Source organism: Parasteatoda tepidariorum, chromosome 10 (assembly GCF_982258835.1).
Source record: "Parasteatoda tepidariorum strain Cologne lab strain chromosome 10, Ptep-v5.0, whole genome shotgun sequence".
Classification (NCBI taxonomy): Eukaryota; Metazoa; Arthropoda; class Arachnida; order Araneae; family Theridiidae; genus Parasteatoda; species Parasteatoda tepidariorum.
Genome location: NC_141764.1, coordinates 19,551,573 through 19,577,623, shown reverse-complemented (window position 1 = coordinate 19,577,623; position 26,051 = coordinate 19,551,573). Strand labels below are relative to the sequence as shown.

The following is a 26,051-nucleotide window of genomic DNA, read 5'->3' as shown; positions in this document are numbered from 1 at the left end:
TAGCAGAGGTGGCCAACCTGCGGCTCTTTCAAGGATTATTTGTTGCTCTCGATAAATGTACCCGAGTTCCTTTTTAATTTTTGTGCTATTACATTTTAAAAAATTATTATCGTTCTGTATGTGTTTCAAATTGTCTTTTAAATTACTGAGAACAAATATAACAGACTAAGTGCAATGTTGTTCAATTCAAGGTGTTTTCCATTTCCAATATAATTATGACACAAAAAGCACCAGGAGAATTAATTAATAAAGATGCAAGAAGATCAAGCTCTACAATTAAAATATAAGTCGACGTCGATTACTGAATTTTGGAAATTTGTACCAGAATCGAAGTATCCTGAATTAAAAAAGGCTGATAGTAGAATTATTTAAATTTTTTAAACAACTTATTATGTGAATCATTTTATTCCACTTTAAAATTCGAGAAATCCAAAAAACGATCATTATTAACTAACCAGCATCTCAAAGAATTATCAAGAGAAGTAAAATAAATGTGTTTAATTTTTAGTATTTAAATTCAATACACACATTTTGTACTTATACTCAATAAATATAATTTATGTAAAAAAAAAATTTTTTTAAATACCTTTTTTGCATACCTTTTAAATACGTATTTAACTGCGGCTTGCGAAAAATTTCAAAATTTGAAAAATGGCTCGAGGATCAAGCAGCTTGGCCACCCCTGTGATATAGTGTCCTCCTAAAATAAGCTTAATTAAGTAACACTGCCTATGCAGGCTAAATTTTTGTCAAAAATGCATGCATTAAAATTATTGTTATTTTTTGTTGTTGTCGATAGATTCAGTTCAAGCCGAATTGTGATATATTTCATTATAAAGTTAATAAATAACATAACAAAATATAGTATGAAGTCATGTTTACAGAAGGCAACACTCCATCTCAAATACACATTTATAAAATTTTTTTGTTAAAGACAATACAAGAAAGAGTATAAAACATATTTAACATCACGATTCCATTGACATTCTTATTGCTACTTCCAGCATTTCTTGCTCACTCATTTCTGAAATTAATAATAAAAGAAATTCATAAAGTCAGAAAAACAATTTTAGCAGAAAACAATAAAAATTATAAAAAATTTTAAGATATGTGTGTTAGCAGGACAGCACAAGTTTTTTGCCATAAGATATCCTGCTGCTTCTTACACATCACATTGCAATAAACTAAAAGGCAATATCTGCAGGAACAGTACACAAAGTTTCCTTCTTAAAGATTTTGACACCTTATATAAAAAAATTTAGTACTAGTTAAACTAGTTAATTTAGAACTAGTTAATTTAGTACTAGTATTATTTACAAAAAATACCTATTATATTTTTTACCTTAGCAAACTGTTTCACTATTTTTTATCATTGAAATCAAAATTAAAAAATACAAATAAAACATAAGAAAAATCTATTTATCATTAAACTTGGATCTGAGTTCAAGTTTTGATTTTGTTATAAATTATAAGAGTATAACTTGCACTCCATAGAGCATTAATATGAAATAATTGCAATAGTTATGCCAAAATATGCATAACATATTTCGGTTATTTTAAAAATGAAATTAAGAATTCATTGAATCTTCTTCTCAGTAAATATAATTCATTCAATCTTTTTCCTACCATAAACCTATTACAGTAAACCTATTACTGTATACCAGGGGTTTTCAACCTAAATGAGGCCGGGGGCTACAATTAAAAACACAAATCAAATGGCAGGCCGCAAATTTATCAAAATTTCATGTAGGACTCTTATGTTTGAAGGAACATTAAAAATTACAGTCAGATTTTTACCAAGTAGTACAAAACAAAAGTATTGAATTACAAATTAAAATAAGAAGTAGATTTTTAAAAATATTTAATTGCATATTAAAAAATTCGGGGTACAATAACTTTAATGTGCACCTATGTATTAAACAATTAATGTGCAACAGATATCTAATGGTTAAGATTTAAAACTTTAAAAAAGGTTGGTATTAAAACTTACATAGTAGCACACACAATGTTCAATGAGAAAATTAAGGTTTTTCTGCTGCAACCACCAGAGAATAGATATTTATATTTTAAATTTAAAATTTACAAATGTGAGTGAACATATTTTCGTTCAAAATGAGTGGTTTCAAAAAGTCAAATCGGAGAATTTCTTCGAGAAAATTTCTGATACACACATGATAAATTATATTACCAAAATACAAAAAAAAATGAAATAAATAGAGAGCAACATACAGGATTATTTTTGTATTTGAATAAATATTTTCTTGGATGCAGAACCTAAGAAATAAATTTTTTTGCACCGTTGGTAAGTTCAATTTCACAGAAACAAAGAAATTAGGTTTTTATTAACGAGAAAAGTATTTTAAACCCATACAGATTTTTTACAAAAATTGTCCGCAAAAAAATGACAACTAATATATTTTAGTTTGAGGGCCACAAAAAAAAAAAAAAAAAAAAAAAAAGCTTCGCGGGCAGCCAGTTGGAAACCACTGCTGTATACTGATTAAAACATTTATATAAAATTTGAGAAACATTACATGGTTAATTCAATGTTTTGAATTTATAAAATCAAACTTCTAAATTTAATTCCTAAGACCATCATGTCATAAGAAAGGGCTTAAAATGGCGTTATTAATCAATTATTGCTGAGCCCATAGGCCTAATCTTGCCCCATCATATTTTTACTCTTTCTCTGAAGCCCCCCCCCCCCCTCCTTGAGATGTGATGTTTCTTCTGAAGAAATAAAACATAACAGACTACGAAGGTAATCCTTAAACAGGGTGTGTAGCCAAATCTTTTAGCAACAAATAAGCACCTTTAAAGTACTTTGACTATATCAGAAAATATTTTAAGCACTATATACATTAAAAAAATTCAAAATAGTTCTCAAAGACTTTACATGATCATGATAAAATAACTAGTTTCAGACAAAGAATTCTTTTCTTGATTATATAAGCAACGACAAAAAGATTAATATTTTTCGGTTCAATTTCAGAGGGTGGAAAATGAAGTCAGAAATTGAGAATTTCTTGCAAAATGCAGCAGAGTTGCACATGAAAGTGCAAGAATCTCACCGAACCCAGCTCACATGTGGACTCCCAAGTATTTCATTAAACATGTAACATGATTGGGGTGCTATCAAACGTTGCAGGCCGACGGTACGCCAAAATGGATTGTGGTTGAATGATACATGAAAACGTTGAATAGAACTAAGTGAGCACCACGCTTTTGCATAATACGCAGCGAAAACCGACACGGTAAAGAAAAATCTCATTTTTGAAAAGGAAAAATTAAGCACTTTTTAAAAACACCTTTAAGGGCTTTTAAAAAAAATAAGCACCTTTAAGCATTTTTTAAAAATGCTACACACCATGTTAAATTGTAGGGAAGCTATTTCAAACAAGGTTTTTTGAAATTAATTTCTCAGCTCGACAAATGCAGTACTGTCTCTGAAAATATCTACGAGCATACAAAAAGCTTTGTTTTACTTTACCATCTTCTGATTTTTGAGTAGGACTTTTGTCTGCAACCTCATAAAGTTTGTATTTTGTTAAGATATTGGATGTCTTTGCTTGTAATAAAGCTTTCTTGAATAAAAACATGAAACTAGCTTTAGGAACATCCCAGTGAAAAGCATGCAATACACATGAAGAAAAGATTAAATATGAACAGGCTGAAAGAATTAACATAATACCTGCATCTGGTGTTTGCGGCAAAGTTTCACGCTGTATTTCTCTACTACTACAACTAGGTTGATCTCCTCCTGCTGCTTTCTCATATTCTATTAAAAAGAGATTTTTTTTGTTACAAATATATAAGGTCAATAAACAATACATATATTTATTAGGAACAGACAGTTACAGCCCACCCAGTTTCTAATGAGTTAATGATTTTTTGCCTATGATATAAAGGTGGATGACGCACTGTACTAACCACATTGCCACAAAACACGAAATTCTGAAGTACTCGCAACTTCTCCGGCTACAAAGGACTATTGTGGAAATGCTTTTCCTTACTATGATCCGGTTTAGAAATTTAAAGCAGTGATTTTGATTGTTATTGTAGCAACTTAGGTATTATTGTTAGGTATGTAATATTTTATGACCGAAATTCAATTTAAAGCTGCAGTTTTGCATAGGTGTAATAAAATTCCACACGGATTAAAATTATTGTTTGGAACAATAATTTTAATCCATGCAGAATTTTTAAAAGAACAGGAGATTTTAATATTCAAAAGCAACTAAAATGACCAAACGAAATCTCTTTTTGTAATAAAACTAAAATTTAAAATAAATAAATAAAAAAAAAATTGCAAGTAATTTGGAATTAAAGTTTCTTTTATTAACATGGCAAAAGAACAACACCTACAAACTAGCGAAGGTTTAGGCATTTGTGATATAACATTAAAATGGATTCTGAACCACAGAGACGCAATCAGAGAAAGAGCAACCTGATCAAAGGCAAATTTCTCCCAATACTTGATCCAAGAGTTCCCTTGTCTTCCTGATAAGGTTCAAAATTACAAGGCTACGGAGTTAAACATTAGTAGTCGTAATCCAAAAAATTAAATTGGCAGTCCAACGACGGTTATAACATAAAATAAAACAGTCTTCAGCAGACCACAATGGCTCAGGGGATAGAGCGTTCACCTTCTGAGGTGAAAGGGGTTTGAATACAGGTGAAGGCTGGCCGATACAAATTCCGCATCCGGCTAGCACTGACCACAGTGCAGACGTGAAATATCCTCAGTGGTAGATGGATCATGGGTTGGTTTCAAAATTGCAAGGCTACGGAGTTGAACATTAGTAGTCGTGAACCCAAAAATTGGATTGGCTATTCAACAACGGTTATAAAATAAAGTCTTCAGCTGCCGGGAAAGCCTGGTTGGTAGGGCACTGGGCCCAAGAGGTGGTGGGTTCAATCTCTGCCGGCGAAGACTCAGAGTGTAGTAAATGGTGACTAATGTATGTTAAATATGTCGAGTCACAAAGTTCCCTATGTTCCCTTAACAAATCATACCTCTGGGGGTACTAATCCAGGAGTTTCCCTGCCTTCTGGGTTGGTTCAAAATTACAAGGCTATAGAGTTGAACATTAGTAGTCGTAAACCCTAAATTGGGTCGGGTGTCCAATGTCAATCATATATATGTATGTATGTATATGTATATATATATATATATCAGGGTTTCCGCTACGGTAGCTTTTTTCGCAAAATGCGAAAAGACCCATCAAAAATGCTAAAATTCAACAAAGCATTTTCGCATTTTTGCTAAAGGATTTTACTAAATTCCATTAAAAAAAAGCTTCCGCGAAAAACCATGACGCTAACATCCATGAAAAGCTCTTGTTAGTGTTTTAATGGAAGACAAACGTCCTGTTGCTCAAGGGTTGTTAAAAAATATAACTATTTTTTTGTTTTTAGCAACCACTGCCATCTTGAATGATATCATGTTCAACATTAATAAATTAAGCCTCATATTTCAAAAATGTAATTTAAATTTTGAATATGATCAATCAAGTGTGAAGGCTTGTATTTCAAGTTTAGAAGAAATAAAAACTGGCTCCGGCACTCATTATATGAGTTTTTTAGATGATGTGCCTAAGAAGGAAAGTGAAAAATTTGAGTTTCAGGGCCATATAATTTTAGATGGACTGAAACAGAGGGAAAGATTCCGTAATTTGATGCACAATTTTTTAAACTGTATCATTGAAAATATTACTGATAGATTGGGAGATTTGGATAAAATCGAAATGTTCAATATATTTATACCTAGCAGGATGCCCCATAGTTCGGAAGAATTACAGCATTATGGTGTAAAGGAAATCCGTTGCATTTTCAATTTGTTTTCGGAACCTCCCAGATAAGATTTTCAGTTTACAGAAACTGAATTACTTTGTGAATGGGGATTATTTAAACACATCTTAATGCAACGATGTAAAAACATGTAATTTAATGAATTACTTTTATTTTTATATACCAATGATGTGTCTGAACAGTACCCATTAATAACGTCTGTTATAGAGTATTGTGCAACAATACCAATGCACACTGTTGACTGTGAAAGGGGCTTTAGCTGCCTTAATTTGATTAAAACTAATATTCGAAACAGGTTGTTAATCAACCATGTAAACAATTTGCTAATGATTAATATTGAGGGCCCTGAAAGTGCATTTAACTTTCAAGAAGCATTTGTAAAATGGGCAAACATGAAAGAAAGGAAGATTGTTAATTAGGAACCAAAATGTTTTGATAAATAATAAATGTGTTTTTTTTTTGTTATAGGTATTCTTTTTGATATTCTTGTACATTAAGCTATTCTTTGTCAGATAACTTACAGTACTTGTTTGATATAAAGTAATTTTATAAGCCTAATGGCATTTTAGCATTTTGCTAAAACTTTTTTTCAGATTTTAGCTTTTTTGCTAATGAATTTTTAGACTCAGCTTAAACCCTGATATATATATATATATATATATATATATATATATATATATATATATATATATATATATATATATATATATATATATATATATATATAAAGTCCACAGCCTGAGCCCTGGCAGAGGTCTAAAACCATCACATTGAACATGTGGCGGATTAAAGTAGCTTGAAGCATTTAAAACAATAATTACACTGTGGCAATTTCTATTAACAGTTTATCAATGACAAAACTTGTTCTATAAACTGAAAAGAAGCATGAATTCTTACCACTTAAGCTCATAGACAAAGCAACTTCTAAGCAATCATTCTCCATTTGAATAGACTCTGCTAATGTCCGTGTGAGAGTGTCCGTCAATGTCTTGTCCTCCTCCTCGTCATCACACTGTATTAAATTACTGGCCACTTTCGTCTCCGTTAAAAGGTTAGGTTTTTTCACTTGGACAGCAGGATGAATTAATAATAATCTATCAGCTGCACAATCAGGCAACCTCCCATCAACAATGAATATTGAATACCCTGTTGAGGATATTTGTAAAATAATTAATATAATTACCTAAATACCTAGGTTTTAAGTTCAACTAAATTTTCTGACTTATATTCTTAGAAAATCATAAAAAATCATTGTCATCTTACCGTTTCAAGTATTCTTATTCAATGAAAACAAATCACATGACATGATCATTAGCAATCAAAGATCCAGATATCTTTTACTGTCATCAACATAAAATTAATAAGTCATATTGGTATGAAAGAATAAATCATTTATTTATCCCAGACTTAATGGTATTTACCAGCAAAACATATTTTTTTATTCCTCCATCATACTATATTCCGTTATTATGTTTTTGGGTCTTGATTATTGTGAAACAGGCAGTTTGTTTTTATTGTACACTCAATGATGAGAACTTATACATTTATTTCAGGCTCTGGATTATCATGTTCAAGAATGTATACACACAATTATACAACCCTAGGCAGAATTGTGGCGACGTTATTGCAGAACATTGCACAGTTCGAGCAGAAATATTTTTTATTTGGGAAGCAAAGAAGATTGAGTTTTTTATCTGTAGAATTTTTCAAAATATTTTTTTCCCCTCCCTTCAGAAGAATTATATTCAAAAAATGCTTTTCTCCCATATTGGAAGTGGAATGAAGGCTCATGATTTCCCCCCCCCCTACTTTATTTATTTTTTTTTTTTTTAACAAACAAATATAACTTTATTGAGAACAAAAACACATAAATACAAAGAATATATATTCGTCGTCAAGAGGAAAATCCTGTCCAGGCGACAAGGAAAAGTAATACAATAAATTTAAAATAGAAATTTAAAAAAAAAAAAAAAAAAAAAAAAAAAAAAAAGGGGGGGTATTACAATCATAAATTATTTTGCTCATCATAAGACGTCATATATTGTTGAACACTGTAATAATAGAAAACAAAAAAAAAATGCATGAAACTATATATATAAAAAAAATAAATAAATAAATAAATAAAAATAACAAAGGTAACATAAGAAATTCGTTTGGATTGGCACAAGACTGGTATAAAAAATCAAATGCTTCCCTTAAAGTGAAAAATAGAGATCTAAATCGTCAATGTTCATCACAAATTGAAATAAAGCACGCTTAAAAGAAGAATATATTTTGATGTTTTGCAACTGAAATGGTAATTTATTATATAATTTAGGTGCTAAGTAAAAAAACTGTTTTCGTGAAATTTCCTTTCAGACACATTAGTTTTTAATTTGCATATTAATTTATTGTTGTCTAAATAGAGTAAAATACGAAAAAATACATTATGGCGAAATGGTAATAGGTTAATTCTTGTATATATATTGGTAGTAGTTACACTTGAATTATTTATATTTAGAGAATTAATAATCTTGAGGCATTTATTCTGAACTGAGATTAAGGGAAGTAAATTAGTTTTATATTCACCGCCATATATTATCGCACCATAATTAATTAAAGAATAAAACCAGGAGTAATAGAGTGCTTTCACAAAATTAAAATGAATTTTATTCTTAAGGTGATAAAATTTAACTAAAACGAAACGCAATTTTTTAACTAAATTGTTAATATGTGTTTTCCATTTTAAATTAGAATCGATATATAGTCCTAAATATTTGATATTATTTACAGATTGTAGAATATAGCATTGACAATTTTCATTAGTACTTTTGCAGGAAAGAGAGTGAAATTTTAAATTTAAGTTAAATTCTGATTTTCTTAAACTGAAATAAATATATTTAGTTTTATTTAGATTTAAATTTAAGTCATTTATTGTAAACCATTTTGAAATTATGCGTAAATCAGATTCAATTTGAAAAATTAGTTGATTTAAATCAGTGCAAGAATACAAAATTACGGAATCATCAGCATACGTTATTATCTTACCAAAAAGTTTGAGTTGACAAAAGTCATTGATGAATATAATAAACAATAAGGGTCCTAGAATAGATCCTTGAGGAACACCACGGTTTGAAAAAATATAATTACTAAAATTACTTCGAATTTTAACTCTATGTTCTCTGTTTGAAAGATATGAAACAAACCAATTTAACATAATTCCTCTGAAACCAGCAAATTCCAATTTTTTAATTAAAAAATTGTGATTGACATTATCGAAAGCTTTTGATATATCAAGAAATATAGCTACTGTTATCTTATTTTCAGCAATACTATTATGAATAAATTTTGAAAATTCCAAAAGAGCTTTTTCTGTACTTTTGCCTTTAATAAATCCATGTTGATTAACAGAGAAAAAATTTGTATGTTTTAAATAATTGTACATTTTATCAGCTAGAGCTTTTTCAATGAATTTGGAAAAAACAGGTAATATTGAAATTGGTCTATAGTTTGATAGGCAATTTTTATCGCCGGTTTTAAAAATAGGAGCCCTTTCCTTTTGAGAATAAAAGAAACCTTTTGAGAATAAAAGAAACTCTGCAATGACTGGCTTTAGCTAGAATTTCAGATTGATATTATAAAAAGTAACTTCCAGACAGCAAAAATTTAAAAAAGGTTAACTATACAAATATTTTTTTAGAACAGGAGAATAGTACCAATATGCATTTTTTTATGTTTAAATTTCAAAAAAAATTCTTACATTTATAATTAATAAAATCATATACTGTTCTGTTCCATACATGAAGGCTTTTTTTTTAAAAAAAAAAGAAGAAAGTGCTTCTGTTACTTTAAATTTAAATTAGTAACATACATATATGCTACTATTAAAAATGTCTTTCAGTAAGAGAGAATTGTCGCAGAAAGCTCGAAAAAATTATGCCACAGAAATTATACATATTTTAAATATAAAAAAACACAAAACAGCTCTCTACATCTGAAGCCACCTTATTCCCTTCTCTATATTCTCCCTGCAACGTGTCCATAATCATCTCATTTCTCATGAGAGTCCATCCCCTTTAAAAAATCTTTCCTTCCCCACGATAGGAGAACAATACTTCCCATGTCCTTCAACAACTGACCCTCAGGGGTCAGGGGTTGTTCAGACGTGTGGGAGTGGAATCAGAGTCCTGACAATTATTAATCAAAATTAAAGGTTTAAAACTTAATCTGCTGTTTGGTTATAACAAAGCAATGATATATTACTTCCATGTGTAAAATTTCATGATCAAGATATTTGTAAACAATTATTTCACAATTTACAATGATTAAACTACATATAAATTATACTTACTATTTAAGAAGCAACATTTACTTTTAAAATAAATTTGTTAAAATATCTCGAACAGAAAAAAAAAAATATTGGAGATTTCATGATGTGCACCATTATTTATGACAAGGGAAAAGTATGATTTTTTTTTAAAAAAAAACTTCATTACAGTCTTTACCTACTTACTTTCAGTAATTTTACTAATGGTTATACATTTAATAAATCAACTTGAAAAAAAATTGATTATCCAGTAATTTTGAGATACATTTCATGGTGTCGTATAATTGTAGTTCTATTGTGTTTGAAGATAAATATGCAACATATTCTATTGTTAGTTCTATTGTGTTTAAAGATAGTTTTGCCGAGAAAATAAATGACAACGATAATTTGAGTAATAATAATCTCTGGTTCGCAAAAGAAATATTCAACTATGAAGAATTCTCATAAATAATCCCAAAAAATTGAAACGGAAATATATTACTTGAAAAAAATTTTCATTCATTCGTTTCAAAATATACAAATTGGAAACAACAGTCAGAATGTTTCAAGAGCACAAAAACAGGTGCCCATTTTCAAGACTTGGAGTACTTGAAACATGTTGACTGTTATTCCCAATTCATATATTTTTGAAGCAAATTAAGTTTTTAATCAAGTAATTATACAGAGTGCTCGTTTTGATAATCATATAAGTTAATTTAGTTAGAGAAAGCAATAAACCAGGTAAAAAATCATTTCCTCCTAAATGAAGTAGATTCCAGTTTATTACGGTTTACACAAGTCAAATTTAAATATTTAATTATAACAAGAATTTACATAGCAATCATAATTACATAAAAAAATGGAGAAAAAATACAAAACCATTGATTTACAGTAGCAATGGTATTTAGTTGGTTTCATTGTTATAAGTTACAAAAGTGTAATTAGATTGAAAAAAAAATATTTGTAAGCATCATTATATGGTAGTTAGTAAACAATTATTTTTTTATACTTCCATAAAATTTACTTGAACAATAAAAACTACAACATTAGGATTAGAGTAGGAAAAATGCAGTTTTTTTAAATAAAAAAAATTCTTCCTCTGGTTTAAACCCGATTTTTGTGTTTTTTTTTAAAGCAATATGTCAAATTGTATTTTAATTCCTTAATTGAAATTAACTAAATCGTTACAAAGTATTGCATAGTATTTATCAGTTAAGGTTTTTATTAAAAATTCAATTTTGCTCCTTAAATTAACATAAAGAATTATTTTAACATAAAAAGAGCTGGATACTTTAAAAATGCTTTTATGATACTTTACAACGACAGTTAACATGAAAATAAACACTTAACATTTTTATTTTATTTTAGTAATGTATGTTAAAGAGTGATTTCCTGTCTTGCTTACCTGCAATATGAAAATCCAATGCTTTAGTAATGTTTATTTAATATCATTATTTAGCTATATACAATTTATAATATTAGTTTTAAATTTCATGAAATACACATTTTAAATATATTTAAGGCAATATATCATATATATTTCTTGTATATATACGATATTAATTATATATTATTTTATATATTCCATTGATTAAAATATATTTAAAAATAATGGAATGATGAAAAAGTACAAAAATAACATGAGCTGTAAATAAAATAGTAAAAATAAGTCTTAGTACTAATGGTTTAATAATAAACAAAATGTAAACTATTCTCCCCCCCTTATTTTAACATAATAGAGATTTAAGTTTAGTAATAAAAGAGTTTGTAGTTGTCCAGAAATATCTAATTTTTCTGATAAAATATATTTCGTCAGAATTTTTTTTCTTCATTTTTAGATCTTTGTCCTGATATTTCTGATTTGCGTGAGTTCAAAACACCCCATTTTCAGCTTATATTAATGCAGTTTTTAAAATTATTGTTTTGAATAATTCAAAGATTAGGATTTTTGATCTAATAAATAATTTACTCAGATATCTACTTTTGAACACAAATGCCAAAACCTATAACCACTGTGTTTTCATTTCACAATTTTTGAAGCCCCACTTAAAAATATTTGATAAAAGTCATGAGCTTGATTGCAAATTTTAAATTAATACTGGTGTGAAGAAATATTAACTATTATATTGATGTGCACTGCACATCAATATAATCCTCAGACAAACTTTTTTTTTACTTGTTTTGATTACTCATTACAAGATGAAATCTTTAATAAAAAACTTCAAAAGGGAAATCTAAAAATGAAAAATAGTGAAAATCTACTGTTTATCTACTTTAATTAGAAAAAGAAGTGAACAGTAAACATAACAGCAACAGTCGTAGCTATATGAACAGTTATAGGTATTAACACAGATTTTTAAATATTTAAGTGATTAAATTATTTTACATTTTGGAGCCTATTCCATTCATTTAAAAAAAAAAAACTTTAATAAAGAAGCAATTATTAGACTTTTGGAACAGTTTGAAAAGAAATGTGACATTTTTAGAATAATTTAGAACAGTAAATTTACATAACCTGTTAATGCAGCATAAATCATACTACTAAACAGTACAAAAATATCTCTCCCCATTGGGGCCCCAGGTCCTCAAATCAATTGAAACTGCTTCCTTTCTGCTATCATGAAACAAATTCTGAACTAGTGCGATCATACCCTTTCAACAAGGGCAGAACTGTCGTTAGTGCAAAGTTGATCAGGCCTTCCCCAACCATATTCTCAAATTCTTAGATTTTACTGTTCCCGAGATTTAAAGAGATACTTGCTTATTTTTAAACTTTTTAGAGATTTTCAGTTTTTATTAGAAACAACAACACAAACAGTGTAAATAAGTAAAAACAAGCAAGGACACAAACTTAGTCTTGACATTATGCAGGAATTATTATGAAAAAAAAGAAGAAAAAAAATTGCTTGAGTAAGTTTCCAAAAATTAGTAAAAAAAAAAAAGAACCCATAGATTTTGAAAAAGTTTAAAGTATCTATACATAATAATAAACGCGGCTGTGTGTGTGTGTCTGTAATCACAATATATCGCCCCAGAAGCCTCGCCCGGGCACGAAACTCGGCCCATAATTGTGTTTTCACATAATGAAGAAGTATTTTTTTTCTTTTTCAAAAATTTTGATTAGTTATTTAGTTATCAGTCATTTTGTAAGTCTATGCTTTTCGTCTGCTTTTTCGTCTTCAAAGAGCATATTCAATAAATTATTAAAAAATGCATATACTTTTCCCCACTCTTATAAATGTATGCTAATGCGAACCTCACAATTGAAATATTAATTTTCGACAACTTAAACCAATAATATACGAAGGAATTAATAATTTAATTGTAAAGTTCGCATTAGTTTACATTTATTAAAGTGGAGAAAAGTTTAACTTTCGTATTAAAAATGTGGCAACATATTCGATACGTAAATAGAACGCTTCGCTTTGATATATTTGTCGCTGTTCATAATTGTTATAATAAGTTTTTCTTCTTCTTTCCACGCTCTATTTTTTTTTTTTTTCTGAAGCGAAGACGATAATTTTTATACCGATATTGTAGTACTTTGTACAACTAAAAATTCTTTTCACAACACTTTAAAAATATTTACTTTATTTTCTTTATATATACAGAGAACAGTCGGCAAAGAATTCGATTAGGTTGAAAAACATTTCGCTAAAAAGGAACGAATTCCAAAAGAAAAAATAAACAACTTAAAGAATAAAAATGCTGATGCCAGCCAATTTTTTGAAAGTTAACTTAGAAATAACAAACCAAACGATGTTAAATAACAAACCAAACTATGTTAACAAAATGACGTAGAAAGCGCAACTAGATCAAATTATAATACCTGAGTGCTTGACGTAACAGATATAGAAATAGAATTTGATACCATAAAAAATTATATAGAAATAGAAATTGATACCATAAAAAATTTATTCGTTTTCGTGTTCTTTTCATGTATTTAGCATTTTAGTTTTTTTTTCCTTAAGCGTTGTAGCTATATAATTTCAAACATCCTCAAGAGCTATAATACATTTGCAGCAGAACTGGATATGAAGACAAAATTGCTGGACAGGAACACTTTAATTGTCCACTAATCTTCAGATTTCCTGCTATGTTTTAAAAAACTTTATTTGTGAAAACCTTCAGCGTGGCGGACAGCTGGCCGCCTTAGGCGGCTAGTAAGTAATATTTTCCAAAAAAAAAAATCCTTTTTTAAAATTCTGTAAAAAAAGAAATAATAATAATAAAAAAAAAAATAGCGATTGCAATCATGACCATAATAATAAAAGTTGAACTTGTCTAAACCTATAATCACAGCTTATTTTCCTAGATTTTTTTTTTTTATTATTGTAAAATTTGAAAAAAAACTAATTCATTTATAAAGCAAAAATAAAAAATCTTTATTCCCCTGTAGTTATTAGTATTCAAGTGAATTATTAATTACCTTCTTCCTGAAGTTGAGCAAGAAATAGTGCTAGAAAGGTGTCAGATATGAGTTCAGGACCTGACAGCAATGAATTCAAATTGAACCACTGACGCCCAATTTTTCTAATAGTCAGCCAATGGTCTCGATAATTGCAGATGTAGGCAGACATTTTTCTGTAGAAGAAATCAAAATATTCAATTTAAAATAATGTTTATGCTTAGAAACAATCAGAACTAACAATCACTAATGTTGCAAACTAAAAATTAAATGCATTACTTGATAGCATTTTGCCAAAATGAAGCGGTCCACTTATACACTGGAAATAAAGTCGTGCATTTGCTGATCATGAAATAACACTACATTGCAAACAATAAAATAGATATGATTTAGTTTACTACTTTAAAAAACTAGTTTTAATATGTCACGCGATTATATTCGCAAAAATGAGCAATGAATGGGTGAGAGATGTAGATGTTCTATCGTTTCTGAGGAAAAGAAATAAGAATAGGTTGCGATTAGTTTTCGTGTTCGAGCAGTAATATAAGGATAAATCAGAAGCAACATCTGATGCTTTTTTAGAATCCGAATATCTTTTAAATAAGTATATTTTATTTTAAATAAAATTGTTCATTCTTTAAATCGCTTAATTTTTAATAAAAGAATTTTTACTATCTCACTTAGTTTTCACTGTGATGTTTTATAATTATTCAAAAAAGAAGAAAAGGATCGCAGTAGAAAATAAGTTATTTGAGGCATTTAATTCTGCTTTATTCTACTGTTTTATTAGTTTTTACACTACTCACAGAGATTTTTTTTAATCAAAATTTGGGAGGGGTTTATAACATTTATAGTCAGCAGACTGCATGTGGTTACGCGATATCTTTCATTGAAAAGTATGATTTATCTGATTGAAAGTATGAGTCTTCGATTTTAATCTAAAGAGATAAAATCAAAGCTAAATTTTATTTTTATTTTGACAGCTATTTAAATTTGACAATAAGTTTATTTTAATAAACAATATTTTTTTTATGCGAACATATTTTTTCTAGATATATAGTTGTAATATACTTTATTAACACAAGCTGCAGGAGAGTTTTGTCACAAAATATCACATGATACAGTAACGTATCAATCTGTATTTTATGGAGAAATTTTTTTTTCTGCTTATATCATTACTCTTGTTACTTACATTATCTGGACTTAATATAATTCTTATTAGATTCTAATATAAAATTCTTACTGTTATGATTTTTAGGATATAGGAAACATATATATATACATTTCCAGGGGTAATTGTGAGCCCAAGTCAAAATTCCGGAAAATTTCTTGAGTTAAAAAAAAAGAAGTTTAAATTCAAAAATTAGAAAAAAATTTAAACCAGGTTTCTTTAATTTTTCTTAGTTTACTTAAAATATATTTAAAATTTTACACATACCTATGATGACCTGGAGAAGTAATTAAAATTTACAAATATGTCTTTCTTTCTTGAGTTTATGATTATAACAACTATTTACTGATAAAAAATGAATACTAATCATGAATGTAAGCTTAGAAAGTAGCTCTCTGGCTCTCCTTTACAGACAAATAAAAAAAACTGTGTTTTTAGGTTCTACCTTTGAAAATTTGATTTCCGGAAACTTCTGTGATCAATGATTTTTTTAAGCGTCTGAACCTTTGATCTCCGGAAACTTTCGGATCACTGTTAGTGAAAAATCCGGAAAACCGGATTTTTTCCGGAGCACATCCGGTAGAAAAAATTGTTCGCCTTAACTGAATTTGTTTCGCCAAATTTATGATTTTATCACACTCAGCAAGGCGGCAAATGCTTAAATTGTTTATATATGTATGTATATATATATGTATATATATATATATATATATACAGTGTAACGTCCCATATCCGGACGACCCTTTTCCGGAAGGGTCAATTTCCCGGACACTTTTTAACAATCAAAATAAACAAACATCTCTTATCTTCCCCTCTCCTTTAAAAAAAAAAAAAGGTCTTTGGACACGTTTTTTTTTCTTTCTCTAGCTGCTAGTGATTCATGCATTGAACCCATAAATCAACAGAAAGGGGAAGAGAAAACCTCTCAAGACCGTCTCTTCAGGAATGCAGAAAAGGAGGGAGATTTGTTTTCAAAAGAGCACAACAGAGTCCCCTCCCCCCTTCTTTCCTATGCAGCTGGATAGTAAAAAAGGCATTTCCTGGAACCTTTTTATTAGAGTGTTAGGGAAAGATGAAATACTGTGAAAAAGGGTAAACACAGTAGACGTTAACGTGGAGGAGTCACTTTCAGTCACACAAGAAAAAATAAAGGGAACCCAATCAGCATGTCGTGCCTTTATGCTTGATTGATAGCCAATGATGGGAGAGAAAATAAGAATTTGTCACTGCCCTGCCCTCAACTTGAATGACAAATAAGGAGTAAATGAATTCTCTTCTACACCTATCCACCTTAGAGATTGACGGGAATTTCCCCTTCTTGCTTGAATCGTTTCAGTTCAAAATGGCGGAGACAGGAATTAATATTTTCATAACCCTCAACTTGAATGACAAATAAGGAGGAAATGAATTCTCTTCTACACCTATCCACTTTAACTAATGACGGGAATTTCCCCTTCTTGCTTGAATCGTTTCAGTTCAAAATGGCGGAGAGAGGAATTAATATTTTCATAACCCTCAACTTGAATGACAAATAAGGAGGAAATGAATTCTCTTCTACACCTATCCACTTTAACGAATGACGGGAATTTCCCCTTCTTGCTTGAATCGTTTCAGTTCAAAATGGCGGAGAGAGGAATTAATATTTTCATAACTGTCAAATTTTTTTTCGTTTTCTATATTTTAAGCAATAATTATTTTTTTCTTATATTTTGTTTTTGATTGATTAGATCTCATTCTAATACTAAAACATTATTGCCCGAAAAATAATGTTTATTTACTTTTTGCTTCTTAACTTTTATTAGATCATTTTAAGCTTTGTTTACCTTGAGGGTCCATTATACGGAAAAATCTAATATCCGGATTTCCAAAAGTCCCACGAATTATATATATATATATATATATATAATGAGTAATTTTTATCCTAGAATAATTATAATTTATTTGGAAATGTCTCGGACGTAAAGGAATACGTCCAAATGATAACCTTTACGTTTTTTCCATCAAATTTTTATTTACTTCTAATTCTAATATGTTTCTCTTGCTCTGTATATATATACATACAGAGCAAGGATATATATATTCTGAGTATAACACAAATTCTAAACTCATACTTTTGAAAATGGAATTTTCACTTCTTAAATACAAAAATGTAGAAAAATTCATGGGTAATTAAGTAAAAATAGATTATTATTATTGAATACGGAAAATTTTCTTTCTCTCCTTTACTTGCAAATAAAATATGACTAACTATAGGTATTGAAAATACAAAGGGAAAAAAAAAGAGGCAAAGCTTAAAGGAGTCTGTGAGAAATAGAACAAAGCAGATCATTTTGTGCGCTGAAAATTTTTTAATTAAAAATATTTTTGCTTAAAAGATTTAGCATGGGACGAAAAGTATCCAATTTAATACTAAATAAAAATAAGCACAGCAGACATTCAATTTTTAAGGTCAAAATTAAAATACTCAATCATCATAATTCTCTAAATTTCACACATAAGGAAATATTTGTGAAAAGATTAATTAGATTTGCAAAAAGAGTTAGTCCCACCTAATTATTTATATGATAATTTGTCCCTTTCCGATTTCTGACTGGCAAAATGTTCATTCCTTAATTTCTATTGCAACTTATGACTTCATAAAGTAGACTTTTATGTACCAGAAAATATATATAGTATTTCTCAATTCTATAAAGTTAACATATTCAATTTAAACAACCATCTCTTTCACAGAAATTTAATATAGTTTAATAAAATAAATCAAAATTTTGTTTTAAGAATTTATGTAAGATTTACAATCATATTTACTTAAGCAATGGTAAAAAATTAACATTATATTGTGGTCATATAAAATTGCTTTTCAATATTTTTTTGTTTAATTGACAAGAGCATAATTACATTGGATTAAAAAATACTTAATGAAAAGTTGTACAGAAACTATGAAATAATTATTATTTTATAGATTCATACAGTTATGGTAATAAAAATTATAGCATCAGAATTGTGTTCCTAAGATTAATTGCTTCCTGCAATGAAAAGAAGTTAATTAATGTATGTTTCTTATAAAGCTGCAGTTTTCCAGTCATGAAAAGATCCACTCAAAAATGTATAGTATGACTGAGAATACAAATTTATAAATATTTATCACTTTATTTCAAACACAGTAGAGTCTCGATAGTTTGAATTTCCAATAAATCCGAGCTAGTAAAAAAAAATCATTCTCGCTTCCAAACCAACACACACAAAACAGGTGGAACAATTACTATGATTGGTTTTACGACGATTACTACAACTGAATGTTAAAAAACAAATTTGTGTATTAAACACTGAAACATGTGAACAGTGTGTTTAAATAAAAAACATTAGATAATTATTTTAAAGTACAATTAACCTGATGCAACAATATAATGAATATTGTAACTTGGTGTAAAGCAGTGAATGTACCCTGATCATCTAACGTAAGTAAATTTTCTTTAAATATATTTTTAGAGGTCTGTCTAGGTTTTTCTGAGAGATACCTATTTTGTGAAAATTTAGACATAATTAGTCAAAATTAAAAATTATATTATAAAATCAACACAAGAATATGGTAAAAATATGGATTTATCGTTTCTTACAGGATACAAAAATAAAATTTCAAGAAAAAATATTTTTTGAAACTACCGTTTTTCCTTAAGTTGAATTAGTGAAGGTACCGTTAAACGGTAGTAAATTTGGCCTGGACAGACCCCTGATTTTTTAATTAAATACTGAAATTTGAAAATTGCTTTGTTCCCATTAATTAAAATTTTTCCTAAATCTCAAGTTCTTGGTAATTCGAGTTTTCGAAATTTCAAGGTAAGCTCAATACTGCCCTCCTCGAATTATCGAGACTCAACTGTATTGTACTACTGTACTTATATATTTATTGCAATTTGCCTTATATATTATATTTGCTTTATATGTATTGATCTTATTGATTCTTATACTGTTTATTAATTAATATCTTCCTTTAAATTGTCATTACCCTGCGCAACTATAACAAAAGGCATTTTGAGATGCTTCAGAATATAAATAGATTTTAAAAAAAAAACAGTATAATTTAGAATAGATTAAAAGATTTCAGGTAATTTTTTTCCTGAATCTTATCAATAAATACTGCTGCTCGTGTAGCTTCTTTACTTACAAACAATTTTAAACAAATTTTTAAAGAGGAAGAGCTGACTGTTATATCAGAGTTAATAAAATTTTTCAGATTATGATATTTAAAGATAGATTCTGGGGTATTTAATTTGTAAGTGAAAGACTAAAATAGTGCAACAATCACATTCTTTGCTATCGAACTGCAGAGAATGACAAGCAAAATAAATATAATCAGCTACTATAATAATAAATTCTAATAAAATACATAAGAGAGCGATGAGGATGAAAGCACTTACGTAGGATCTGTACGAGCCGACTGAGCAAGTGGATTTTGACTACTGTAAGGTATGAGTTCCAATCCCCAAACTTTTAGAGCAGATGCTATTACTTGAATAGAAAAGTAACCCGAATCATCCACATTCGTAGAAGGTTGCTACAAAATATAAATTCAAATTAATTCTTTCATATTGTTTAAAAACTAGAATCAGGGTGTGAAATACCTACTCACCAGCTTGTCATTAAGCAGTGCATTCATTACAGAAAAAAATGGGAGAAATTAAAAAAACACGAATAGACTTGGAAAAAAATTATTTCTTTAATTATAATACATTTTTCACATCTTCTAATTGATCATCATCATATGGAAAATGTACTATATCTACTTTTTCATCGGCTGTTATATTTATTTGGCTGAAAAATATCTGTATTTGTTTTGTTTTGACCGTTTTTACTGACATTTGTATCATTTTCATTTGTCCGTTACGGAGTAGAAGATGTCGTCTAAACAAGGTATTTGTCCATCTTACATTCATGCACAAAAAATTTAAACGTCTTACATGAAGAAACCTTACCTACGGTGAACACGTGGTTACAGAGAAATGTGTTCTGAACTTAGAGGTTCTGAAAGGGGTTCCGTGGTTCGGATGGGGGGGGGGGTGCTCTGTTGTTCGCACCGGTTCTGAACAATACTGATAAATAGGGAAGCTAGATAACAAGAACCGATGTTCAAAATATAGAAAGATCAAGAAAGAAAAGTGAAACCGATTTTATTCGAAATGGCAAAAGTCGAAAATTTTTTCAAAATTCATGAATTTTGAAATTGATTAATTGAGTGCCGCAAACTTCTCGCATTAATCGTTTTTTTATTGCGAGAAAAGAAAAAAATAGGCAAGGTTCTCGCGCTGTAGTGAAAACACTGCATTAAGTATCATGTATTTAAGGCAAGTATGTTTTATCCTTTAAGATATTCAATTCTAAACTACATACAAGTTTGAGTTCTCATTATTTGAAGTGGTAGTTAAATTTGAAGAAAAAAAAAAGAAGAAAATGCATAAGTTTTACTTTTACCTATAACAATGCTTGCTTTGCTGATATTTCATGCATATATTTTTTCTTATTGTTTGTATACTGTGGTGGTAAAAAACTTTTTAAATAAAATATTTAAAGTAAAACAGAAATTCTGCTACACTTCAAATATTTGGCAGATCTGCTATATACATTTAGATAATCGTACCTCTGTGAAATTTCGAAATTATTCTTGAGAATAAAAAAATATTGGGAACATTATTACTCTATGCATCAGGGCTGCGGAGTTTGCACTCTATGAACTAAAATGAAATTTGCTGATCCCAACTTGCTCTTACTCTGTCTTAATAATATATACAGGGTATCTGCTACATTTTAGATTTTCAAATCCATGACTAATTCCAAGAACTTTTCATAACTTAACGAAGTTACTAATTTCTCCGACAAAAACACAACAATAAATTTAAAAAAGCATTATAATAACACTTATTGAAATGATAGGTAAAACCAAAACCGTTATACTCTTCATATTTATAGATTTTAAATTTAAAAAACAGAGTAAAGAAAGAGTTGAAGCAATAAAATAGCTGAAAAAAACACAAAAGCAAATAATTTTTTTCTTCTTTTTTTCTGCAGAACAACATTCTAAAGATAAACTTTTCTTGTTCATCAGAAGAAAAAGAAATACTCCTGATTTTTCTGTTCTCATTTCGGAATAAAAAAATTCGCAAATGACTGACTTGCTTCAGCTAGAATTTGAAATTGATAAAAAAAATTATAATAATAATAAAAATTCTGAAATCACAGAAATTTAAAAGATAATTTGCTCTAGAAATGATGTTTCTTCTTTCATTTTTTGAAAGAACATCATTTTAAAAGAACATGATAAAAACATTTTATATTTTAATCAAATATCACTGTGAGTGGGGATTTTGTAACAAATTCAGATATTCAGAACACCATAAAATTCGGGGGAGGGGGTGAATTCCATTCTAAAAATTAGATTTTTCGGCAACCTAAATCCATGACTTTTTTTCAAAATATAGTTAAAATTATGACATTTTATGACAAATTTTGCTCATTACCGAAATTCATGACTTTACATGATTTTTCATGACATTCCAGGTGCTCGGACACCCTGTATATATATGCCAGTCTTTAAAATTATCAGTGGCTGACTGATCTGAGACCACCAAATTCCCTTTGGGTCACTCTGAAATAATACACCCAAGATTGTGGGACAAACAACTAGTCTGCTTTTAATCTATTGTGGAACAATGACAAGTTAATTTGGTTGGAATGGTTTGGGTAGAATGGAATGATTTAACATAGCACTTCTGTGACATATCTTAGTTAATTTTATTCATTTCATTTCTAGTTCATCATAGAATTATTTAACTTTAAGATGCAAAATGTAATTTTAAGAAATAGGAGCACCTTTTTTAAAAAACTGGATGATACATTAAAAAATATTCATGTAATTCAAAATCAGTAGTTGACGAATTACAAATTGCCAGAGTTTGAAGTGGGAAATAACAAGAAATACATTGCAAGCATGCATTATTAAACATTGATGCTTTCTGAATTTCATTTGGATAATAGCTGTAATTGTGAGAATCTATTTATTCATTTTTTTTATATAAGACCAATTAGTGATTTATTAAGTTGTTAAATAAATTTTCTATAACTAATCAAGTTTTATTCATAATGAATTAATAAATGTAATCTTATTATGAAGCATGAAAATGATTTTAAGTGATTTACAAACATATTTAATGTCAAATTTTGTGTGAACCAGTACCTATCGATTATGCCTAAACTTTCTTTTATATATTTATATATAATTTCTAACGCTGAATATATATCTGCATGTGGGAAGAATAAAATTTAATATTCAGAACAAATCAGTACAAATAAAATTAAAAAATGTTCCTAATATTCTCTAAAATTAAAAAAGATTAAAAAAAATCTATAATTCTAGAATTTCTATCATAACCAAGAAATTAATTTACTACTGAATTAGTAACAAATTCTGTAATTTGAAAGAAAAAAAAATTGTTAAAGTCAACTTTAAGGAAAAATAATTTTTTTTCCTTCTGCACACCCATGCATATTTTATGAATTATGTACAATAAACCACAATGCAAATAAATTAATATCACATTTTAATTTACTTTAAACTTATTCACTTTAAATTTATGCATACTAAATATATTTTTATTTATTGTTTTTAAATTTTATTATGTGCTTCCAGGTAAAATCATTAGTCATACATATTTGTAAGTAATACTTTCACACACTCTAAATACTTATATTCTGCTTTTTAAAAACTGCAGATTTATGTTGCTGCTGGCTCCATCTATATAGATGGAGAAAAAAATGAAAATTGAATTTTCTGCATGCAAAATAGCTTGTTTTGTATTTTTACTTGCAAAAATTTGTGATAATCTTCCGAATGAACTCCACCTTCAGCCATACGAGAACGCTCTTCATCATCCATCTGTCTTGCTAAAGCAGCTAATTCAACAGCAGTAAAATAGTGGGCTTGCAAAAGAGCATTTAAGCAATGTTGAGCACATAATGAACCCTCTTGCTGTGAAAAGAACATTGAAGCATTTTAGAATCTTACTGAAACAAATATTAATAATTCAGTTTATCAAGAACAAATGATTATAGAGTTCTTTATCAAAGAACAACTGGAACACATACACACCCCCTAGCAGAATTGTAGCTACACGGCTACATTGTTGCAGAATGTTAGAGTTCTCACAGAAAAATTTTCTTTTGAAAAGTTTCAATAAATGACATTTCTTTTTCTACAGAAATTTATAATTAATATTTGAATCAAGCATTTAGATAGTCACTCTTTGACACGCTCAAATTTGGACGATAATTGTTGTTGATATATTTCGTTCATTGTAATGTTATGATTGCGTTTTCGGCAATTATTGATACTAAACTTTTAAATAGTTTTTAAATATCCAGACATATTTCAAACAATATGGAAATTTCGAATCTTGCATTTGAGTATTTACTTTTTAAGGCAACAATTTTATGGAATTTTTGGCAGTTATTGCTTTTGTTTACTCCATAGTTTTTAAATACGACATATTTATTCATTATTATTTATTACAATAACCTAATCGTAAAACAAGGCACGCACTTCAGGAGTTCGATTCGCATGATTTCATCAATCTTTTTAAGGCAATTACTACTACTACACACACAGATTTCATGATTTTTAATTATTTTTTTATTGTGTTGATTATTTACAAAATATGAAAAAGAAAATAATTTGTGCATTCCCTCCTCCAACAAAATGCGAGAATATCCCCCTTAATATTAGAATAAAAAATTATTTCATGTTCAATTAAAAAAAATTATATATATTTTTTTGTAAACACAGCACTACTTTTATTTTTTAAAATAAGCAATATATATGTTTGTTATTACTAAAAGTATCTTGGAAAAAGATGTTAGTGCTAGAGAGGTTTGTTACAGATATTCGAAAATTTCTGACACACATAAATCATACACGTGATTGGTCAAGCACAAAAATGTCTGAAATTCTTTGCGTCTATAAAGTCATACCCATTTATTAGGTCATACATTACACCCCATAGCAAAATCGTGATGTCATTGTTGCAGAACATTACAGAATTCTTGCAGAAAGATTTATCCTTTGGGGGGGGGGGGAACATTTTGATTTTCTTCTGTGCAAAAATTTAAGATTTTTTTTTTTTTTTTTAGCAGAATTATATTTAAAAGATGCCTTTCTTGTAAATTGGGAGAGGAAGGAACTGCTCCTGATTTTTCTATTTTCATTTGAAAATAAATAAATAAAAAAAGCGATAATGACTGGCTTCATCTAGAATTTCAAATGATTTCCGAAATTGTAAAAATTTAAATGATAGTTTGTTCCAGAAATCATGTTCTATCTTTCATTTTTTTTCAAAGAACATGATATTTTACATTTTAATAAAATATGATAGTCAGGAAAAATTGTTAGAAATTCAGATTTGTAGCAAAAGAATCAATCAATGTGGTACATTTGACCTTTTTTTATTTAATCAACATGCATGTTAAATCAAACCATGATTTTTAATATATTATGCACATGAAAATTTTAAATAATGTATTTCAGTCTTTACTCATGCTGCTTCAATCTTAAATATAAGTAGTGTTTTTATGATTTTTTTTTTGGCAATTATTGCTATGAATTTTTGAAATCCTGATGTCTTTCATTGCTCAGCTATTATTATTGATATTTTCGTGATTTTTTTTAAAAAAAATATTGATATTAATATGACACGGTAAGTTTGAATTGCGGATTCAAGAAATCCCTCTTTGACAAGCTCAATTTGCTCTGTATGTGGGTGCTGTAAACATAAAAGAATATTGAATTGTGAAAAAAAAAGTCATTAAAAAATTGCTGTCTGTGAATTCATAATTAAATGAATATCATCTATAAAAGACTCATAGGATATAACAAAATTAAAGAATGAGAAGTAAAGCTCACATTAATATCTATTTCATTTTGAAAAAAAAATTGTTTCTAAATCATAACTTCACTAAGCATATTCAAAAACTCACAATAATCAAATTAACTCGAGAATAAAAAGTAAAAATTATATAAATTTAATAAACTTAGAAGTAACAGGTAAAGTGGGCAATGAGATAAATATGCTTTGACATAACCAATATTTAAAAAGTTTTTTAGTGAAATGACATGTTTGCTACCTTTTCGTGAAATATTTCTTCCATTGCAATAAAATAATTGAAACTGTAACTTAAGGCTTGAAAACATCGAAACCTGAACAATAAATGTTATTAAAAACGGCAATAAATTGTAAATATTTTGTTATTTTAACAAATTAATCCACCGGACCCATTCTCACCAAACTTGTTGACACAATTCATTTAATTTTTATGTTTTCATTTCAGTTTCAACC

The 26,051-nt window shown here is 28.4% G+C and overlaps 1 protein-coding gene across 1 annotated transcript; it reads right to left on the bottom strand.

The window, feature by feature from the left end:
* Positions 1–860: 860 nt before the first annotated feature.
* Positions 861–26,051, bottom strand: LOC107447259 (ataxin-3). Its single transcript, XM_016062134.4, has 7 exons — positions 25,840–26,051; positions 23,528–23,692; positions 20,091–20,227; positions 14,526–14,680; positions 6,709–6,957; positions 3,692–3,778; positions 861–1,024 (listed from the first exon to the last, which is right to left on the bottom strand). Exons 1-7 carry the CDS (start codon positions 25,861–25,863, stop codon positions 969–971), a joined length of 873 nt encoding a protein of 290 aa, XP_015917620.2. The 5' UTR covers positions 25,864–26,051; the 3' UTR covers positions 861–968.

Bases quoted from the DNA above. Each gene is read 5' to 3' on its own strand.
- LOC107447259 (XM_016062134.4), bottom strand. From the start codon at position 25,863: ATGGAAGAAATATTTCACGAAAAG. The intron at 20,228-23,527 runs GTAAAAATACAA...TATATTTTGTAG, and splicing joins ATTATCACAAATTTTTGCAA to CAACCTTCTACGAATGTGGA. The intron at 14,681-20,090 runs GTAAGTGCTTTC...TTTCTTCTACAG, and splicing joins TCGGCTCGTACAGATCCTAC to AAAAATGTCTGCCTACATCT.